Source organism: Gadus macrocephalus, chromosome 8 (assembly GCF_031168955.1).
Source record: "Gadus macrocephalus chromosome 8, ASM3116895v1".
In the NCBI taxonomy this organism is placed as follows: domain Eukaryota; kingdom Metazoa; phylum Chordata; class Actinopteri; order Gadiformes; family Gadidae; genus Gadus; species Gadus macrocephalus.
This window is the reverse complement of record NC_082389.1, coordinates 15,721,758-15,728,239: the sequence shown is the minus strand read 5'-3', so window position 1 is coordinate 15,728,239 and position 6,482 is coordinate 15,721,758. Positions and strand designations below refer to the sequence as shown.

Here is a 6,482-nt window from a genome sequence, read left to right as displayed (position 1 = left end):
TAACTTTCCCTTTGAATTTAGAAAATGTATCTGAAGATCTGACCTTCATGTTTGCTTATTGTAATGATGAAAGTGTCATCAAAATGGCATTGTGCCTGTGTGTGTGTGTGTGTGTGTGTGTGTGTGTGTGTGTGTGTGTGTGTGTGTGTGTGTGTGTGTGTGTGTGTGTGTGTGTGTGTGTGTGTGTGTGTGTGTGTGTGTGTGTGTGTGTGTGCGTGTGTGTGCCTTTATGCAGACATTTAACTACAACTAAAAAGAAAATAATGAATTAGACACAAGGATGACAGTTGATAGTTGGCAATTTAATAGCTCAAATTAATAGAAAATAACAAGGTCCATAAACGTCTTGATGAATTAAAAACAAAAATGATATCAGGTTGGAAAAATAGTAAGACTTTAAACTCCTCGAATCCGATCACTCTGTGCTGCTGAAGTTATCACTCTAGAGCACGAATTAGGACTTCACACCAGGTCCTTTTTTTCCAAGCTACACGCTGAACACTGTTCTGTTTCCTTTACAATTGTGCTGACAAAACCCTCCAACGGTAAATGCAGCTTACAAAAAATACTTTCATATGACAAAATATATATGTACAGTGTAAACACATAATACATGGATATATGCAAAAAGGAAAATTAACATGTAACGATGCACAAATAAAACCAACTGCATGTCGGTGTTACAGTGGGAATATGGTTAGAAGGTTCAGTGAGCAATTAGGTCAACTATGTTGGATCATCTACTGCTATTATTGTTGCTAACGATCTGGTATATACACGTTTGATTTAGGTTTAGGTTGTGAATTTCAATGTATTTAGGGGGGCTTTATCCACAGCAAAGTGACTAATTTAATGCACAGAATGCAACGTGATTAGAATTGTATTAACTCTCCATAGATTGCACAGATTAAGGACACAGTGGAGGGGTGTCTATAATAATCACAATTGTGTTATCAACACTGGTGAACGATCACACTGCTTTTTCAGTACGACAAAAGGCCCTATGATACATTATATATGCTAAGGATGAACGATTAAAGCTACTCAAAAGGTGACTAATCAGTCATTCATTTTGAATGAAATATCAATTATGTACAAGCATATTCAACTCATAAACATTACGTTCATTGTGTTACTCAGATAAAAACAACATCCCCAAAATGCCTCGTGTCAGACAGTCAAAGCATTATTGTGAAATGAAATAAATTAAACAAGTCGGTTGTAGGTGCTTTCCAGAGTAAGTTTCATGATAAAACACTAAATGATTTCATCCTCATCATCATAATCATTCTCATCCTCATCATCATCACCATCATCATACACTCAATGGAAAGTTACGGCAATTCAACAACTTGAGGTATTTCCCTCAATCTTGGCACTTCACTATTCATACACATTTAGACCGTTCCATTCACCTTGTACAATGCATTCTAAGTGCTAATACAAAAAAAAGTTGTTCTCTCACATTCTCTCTCTTTCGTTAAAACTCCCAAACCATTTCCTCCTGGAAATGGTGGAGAAGATGTGTGAGTCAGGGGAGGGGAGAGGGAACAACGCTCACATCACAACAGAGTCTGCGACAGGCATGTACACCGCCACCCACCAGACTTTACCCCGCAGGCTTCTCCGTTAGAGACACACAACAAGCATAAGGCCACACATGATCAACTCAGAATAACCAAACTGCCTCTAACTGAGGAGTGACATTCAGTGCTTCAGCGGTACTACAAGGTAAGGCAAAGGTCCATCGCCTCTTCTTTACTTTCGTTTTTTTGGCACAGAAGAACATGGATACACATGCCAACACAAGTATACACACACACACACACACGCACACACACACACACAGACAGACACACCCACATACAGTACACCGCCCCTCATTGAAAAGTCTTAGTTGTCCCACTCGGTTCTGTTAACTGCGACGCCCTTTTGTTGAAGCTCTCCGTCCTACATTCCAGTTGCCAAGTCAACAGCCACGTGGCCCCTTGGATGAAAAAAATATTTACACCAAGCCCCCATTCATATGGGTGATCCTGATGAACGAGAGATGTCTTTTTCGTGCGCGTGCGTCTGTGCGTGTGTGTGTTCAGTCCTGCACTACTTGGGCTGCAGTTTTTTGGGGGTGCTCTGCTTCTTGGTCTGCCACAGGTGGCTGGCGATGGTGACGGCGTCCACGCTGGCCGACATGGTCTTGGCCGGGATGTGGCTGAACTGCTTCCTGTCCGAGTTGTACTTGTACAGGCCCTCCACCATCTTGGTGGTGATGCTCTTGGGGCCGATGCCGGCCAGCTTGGTCATCTCCTCCGACTCGGGGCAGTAGGTGTACACCGACCTGAACTGGCACCCCGCGTCGCGGAACAACACCAGGAAGTTGTTGGCCTCCGACTTCTCCATTTCCTGCAGAAGTTGGACAACGGATATAGAATGGAACATGTGAGGCTGAGAAGGGGGTTTGTCACCAGCGGTGGACTAATCGTTTGATTTCCTACCATACTTACAAAGTCAATATGTTTGTCAAATAGAGCATATTATAGACTCAAACATGAACCAAGAAAAATACCAAAACTCACATCCAGTATCTTGTTCTTCTGTCCTTCGTTGACCTTGCCCGCCAGGCAGCAGTGAGCCAGGGCGTTCTGTATGATGTGTTTGTTTGATTTGGCACTTGGTTCCTTGTACAACTTGGGTCCTGTGGGGGAAACACAGTGCATCTGCCTTAGAAAACAAAACTACACTTAACTTAAACTATCCATACGCTATATAAATCTGCTCTAGTCTTAGGAACAAGGTCCTTTGTGCTGTAATAAACAGGTATGGATCGTACGATTCCTAATTCCCTGGGTTTGGGATGGAGCAGTGGCTCCCTGTGTACCTGTGTACTCTGTGTTGGAGGGTGTGGAGGAGGTGGTGGACTCAATCTCCCAGTCCTTCTCTCCGTTGCGGCTTCCAGCTGACGGACAGGAAGAAAAGCCCCCCGCGGAGTCGGGCCTGGATGGACGCCACAACAAACACAGGCATGACATGTCGGAATGCAAACAACCGAAGAAATATATTTTTTAATAAGAAAAAACAACGACAAACACAACAAACACAACAAACCAAAAAAACAAGGGGTCGAAAAAAGCCAGAGCCGACGTGCAGACGATATCAGTGGCACGAGACAACGAAGACCAGCGAACACATCCAGCAGCAGAGAGAGCGGCAGCCAAACGGGGGTCATACACTGTGCACTGTGCTCTCAGCCGGGCCTGTTCCCTCTCACTGTACACAGCCCGCCTTAGCGCAGTAAAGCGTGGAGACATAATCAGACGTGTTCGGGCAAAGCGTGGACCGAAAGCCCTTACAGCGAGGCCAGATTGAGAGGCACGGCAGGCAGACTGCAGAAGTCCTGGAGGAAGGCACACACAGCCATAGGGCTTGAAGCAGCGGGGGGGAAGCCGGCACGAGAGGGAATGACGCACGCAGCAGCCAGAGAGAGCAGCACTACAGAGGGCAAGGGTTTACTTTCGGTTCATCAAAGAGCAAAGGAGCAGCGGAGAGGCAGATAGTGCCGGAAGCAGCATAGGCGATGGCGTGGCAGGTTTCGAGAGCAGCACAATGAACTGTCAACCCTTTTTTTTTATCCATCCGTTTCATTTCACAAACACATCACTTGTGTAAGGGCTGTTATGGCTGCTGTGGCCTGCTGCCGGTGACACGTGGTATCAAGGGAATGGACAGCGTGGTGGAGGGAGATGGAGCAAAGCTCTGCGAGGTGGGGGATGGAGCTGCTTCTCTTGGGAACGGTCTAGGCGGTAACGGCCGGTGTGACTAGTTCTGTTGTGCCTTACTAACCTTCCCTTTCTTTCTTTGGGAGAGCTAAGAAAGAACGATATATGACAGGAAGCTACTTTATTGCCTCTGAGGGGTTGCGTGCAAAACAAGAGGTAGAGGATTAGACAGTGTGGGATATCAGAGGGTAACACACGCGTCGCTTGCAAGGGAGGACAATGAAAAATGACTGTCAGGTTATGGGATGGGTTATTGCTGTACTAGTTCAACTGTGGTATATTTCATTGGAACAACAATGAAAGGAACAGTTGCATATATTATCACCGGCAGTTGAAGATCATACAATGTTGCTTGATTATAGTGACATTGTCGACAATAGAAAGAGGGTCATTTCAGTACTATATAGTTTCCTATATGAACAAACAAATAGCACAGGGATGACCAGAGACGTAGGGATGTTTGAATGAGGAAGGATCATTAGGACAAGGCACTGTTGCTTGATTATTTAGTTTCGACATACATTACTCAAGCAACCTAAACACGCAACTAAATGCTTAAAGCTCCAGTGTAGGATTTAGTAGCAACTAGCGCTGAGGTGTCAGATTGCAACCAACTGAATTCGCCCCTCCCTTTACAACGACTACAGTGGCCTGTACTGGCCTCTAATGTCTAAGCTATTTTTTGTTGCTAAAAAAGTGTAAATTCTAATCCACCATGGTTGATTTTTGATGTCTCTATCCGGCATAAAAAATCCCTTCAACCATCACAATTAGGTTTGTCACCATGGTCACAAGTCATGTTGAAGGACAAGGCAGAACTAGATAAATACTACTTAATAGCCTATTAACACACAGTCCTCTTATTGCATCAAAAGTGGTGGATAATACATTCATAGACGTATAATTATCACTATATGTTATATGCATACGCCATTAATCTTGATAGCAGGCGGCACTATAAGCAAATCTTTCTTTGATGTCCGCGTTCGATAGAGGCTTAAGCTTCTTGGGGAACTTATCCAATTCTACAAACCTCACCTTTAATGTATTATTCCGTTGGGGCCAATTCACATTTTACTCGTTTACAGGAGAAACAGAATTACAATTATTGTTTACCTGGGAGTTTTCCTGTTGTCCGATTGGTTGCTGTCATTGTCACCGAGGTTCAGGGAGGCCAGGGAGACACTGGAGACGGAATACCCACGAGGACGCGCCCCTACGACCACAACACCAAGGGTCAGGATGGCTGAGTGCGTTTGTGCTGTTGCTAGTGTTGTGCAACAGGCGTGCACGTGGCTGCTCACCTGCTGCCCTGACTGGGGGCTTGGGCGACTCCACAACGTCCCGGTGGATGGATTTAGGGCGGGGCTTTTTCTTCAGGCTTCCCGAGCGGGGCTTGATGACGTCGTTCATGTCGTCCATCAGCTTGAGCTGTTTCCTCCTCAAGTACTCGTTCTTGATGTAATCCCTCCTCGCTTTCTCGTCGTCCTTCTTCTGCAGCTCCTCCTCCGCCCTCAACCTAAGACACGGATTACCCTTTAGTTTGAAGGATGTTTTCTTCCGCCACTCGGGAGGGCTTGGGGGGGCGGGAGAGGAGTGGGGTGGGGGGGGAGAGGAGGAGGAGAGGTAGAAGATGAGAGGATAGGGGAGAAGGAGAAAGAGAGAAGAGGTCATGAGAGAAGAGGAGAGAGAGAAGATGAGAGGGGAGGGGAGAGGAGAGGATGGGAGGAGAGGAGGATAGAAGGAAATAAGGGGAGTAGGGGAGAGGGAAGAAGAAGAGGAGAGGGGAGAAGGAGAAAACGAGAAGAGGCGAGGAGAGGAAAGGAGGAGAGAGAGAGAAGATGAGAGGTGAAGGGAGAGGAGAGGAGGAGAGGTAATAGAGCGCAGACTGACCTTGCAGCCTCCTTCTTCTCCTCCTGTTCCTGTTCCTGCTGTACTTTCTTCTCCTGCGCCTCCTTCTCCCTCCTCAGCCTCTTCTCCAGCAGAGCTTCTCTCTTGGCTGCCATGTCCTCTTGACCTTTGGCATCATCCTGGTTGTGGGGGTGGGTTGTGTGTGTGTTGTTACGTTATATGTTAATGAAATTGGCGAATCAATAAGTATCAGACAGCAACTCAATAAACATCCCAAACAGCAGCAACAACCCGCAGCCAACAGCAGCAAAAATGGATAAATCGAATTTCACAAATTGTGTATAAATGAAGCCTAGGTGAAGCCCCAACGCACCTTAAAGAAGAATCCACAGCACATCTTCTGGTCATCTCCGTAGGCATCCCTCCCCGCACCTCCATCCAACGCTGCCTCTTCCTCTGTGTTGTCCTTCTGGAACAGGGGCACCTCCCTCAGGTCTCTCCTGCCCGGGTCGCTCTGCTCCGCCGTCCCCTGCCGCCGGCCGTGCCCCTGGTGGTCCGCCCCCGGCTGGCACCGCACCTCCGACGAGATCACCCCCTCGGTGGCCTTCCCCGCCGCCGCCACCTCCCGCCGCTCCCCGGGGTCGGGCTCGGCGTCGGCTCCTTTGGCGGGAGGCCGGAGAGCGCCCGCACTCTGCCTCGGCCCCTCCTCCGGGTGCTTGTCCCTCTGCTGGGGGTCCAGGGGGTCCTGGGGGTCCAGGCTGTCGAGGGCCAGGGGGCCCTCGTCGTGACCCAGGTAGGCGAAGGAGCTGGTCTGGGTCTGGCTGGGGCTGAAGCGCCGCAGCCGGGGCAGGCTGTCCA

The 6,482-nt window shown here is 47.8% G+C and overlaps 1 protein-coding gene across 1 annotated transcript in view; it reads right to left on the bottom strand.

The window, feature by feature from the left end:
- Positions 1 to 281: 281 nt before the first annotated feature.
- Positions 282 to 6,482, bottom strand: part of camsap2b (calmodulin regulated spectrin-associated protein family, member 2b) — a 19,407-nt gene continuing 13,206 nt past the window's right edge. The window contains exons 4-11 of the mRNA XM_060058975.1: positions 5,998 to 6,480; positions 5,667 to 5,803; positions 5,078 to 5,292; positions 4,890 to 4,989; positions 3,838 to 3,903; positions 2,876 to 2,991; positions 2,574 to 2,692; positions 282 to 2,400 (exon numbers count right to left, since the gene is read on the bottom strand). Coding sequence (XP_059914958.1) covers positions 2,101 to 2,400; positions 2,574 to 2,692; positions 2,876 to 2,991; positions 3,838 to 3,903; positions 4,890 to 4,989; positions 5,078 to 5,292; positions 5,667 to 5,803; positions 5,998 to 6,480 — 1,536 coding nt within the window. The 3' untranslated portion in view covers positions 282 to 2,100. The remainder of the gene's footprint in view (positions 2,401 to 2,573; positions 2,693 to 2,875; positions 2,992 to 3,837; positions 3,904 to 4,889; positions 4,990 to 5,077; positions 5,293 to 5,666; positions 5,804 to 5,997; positions 6,481 to 6,482) is intronic.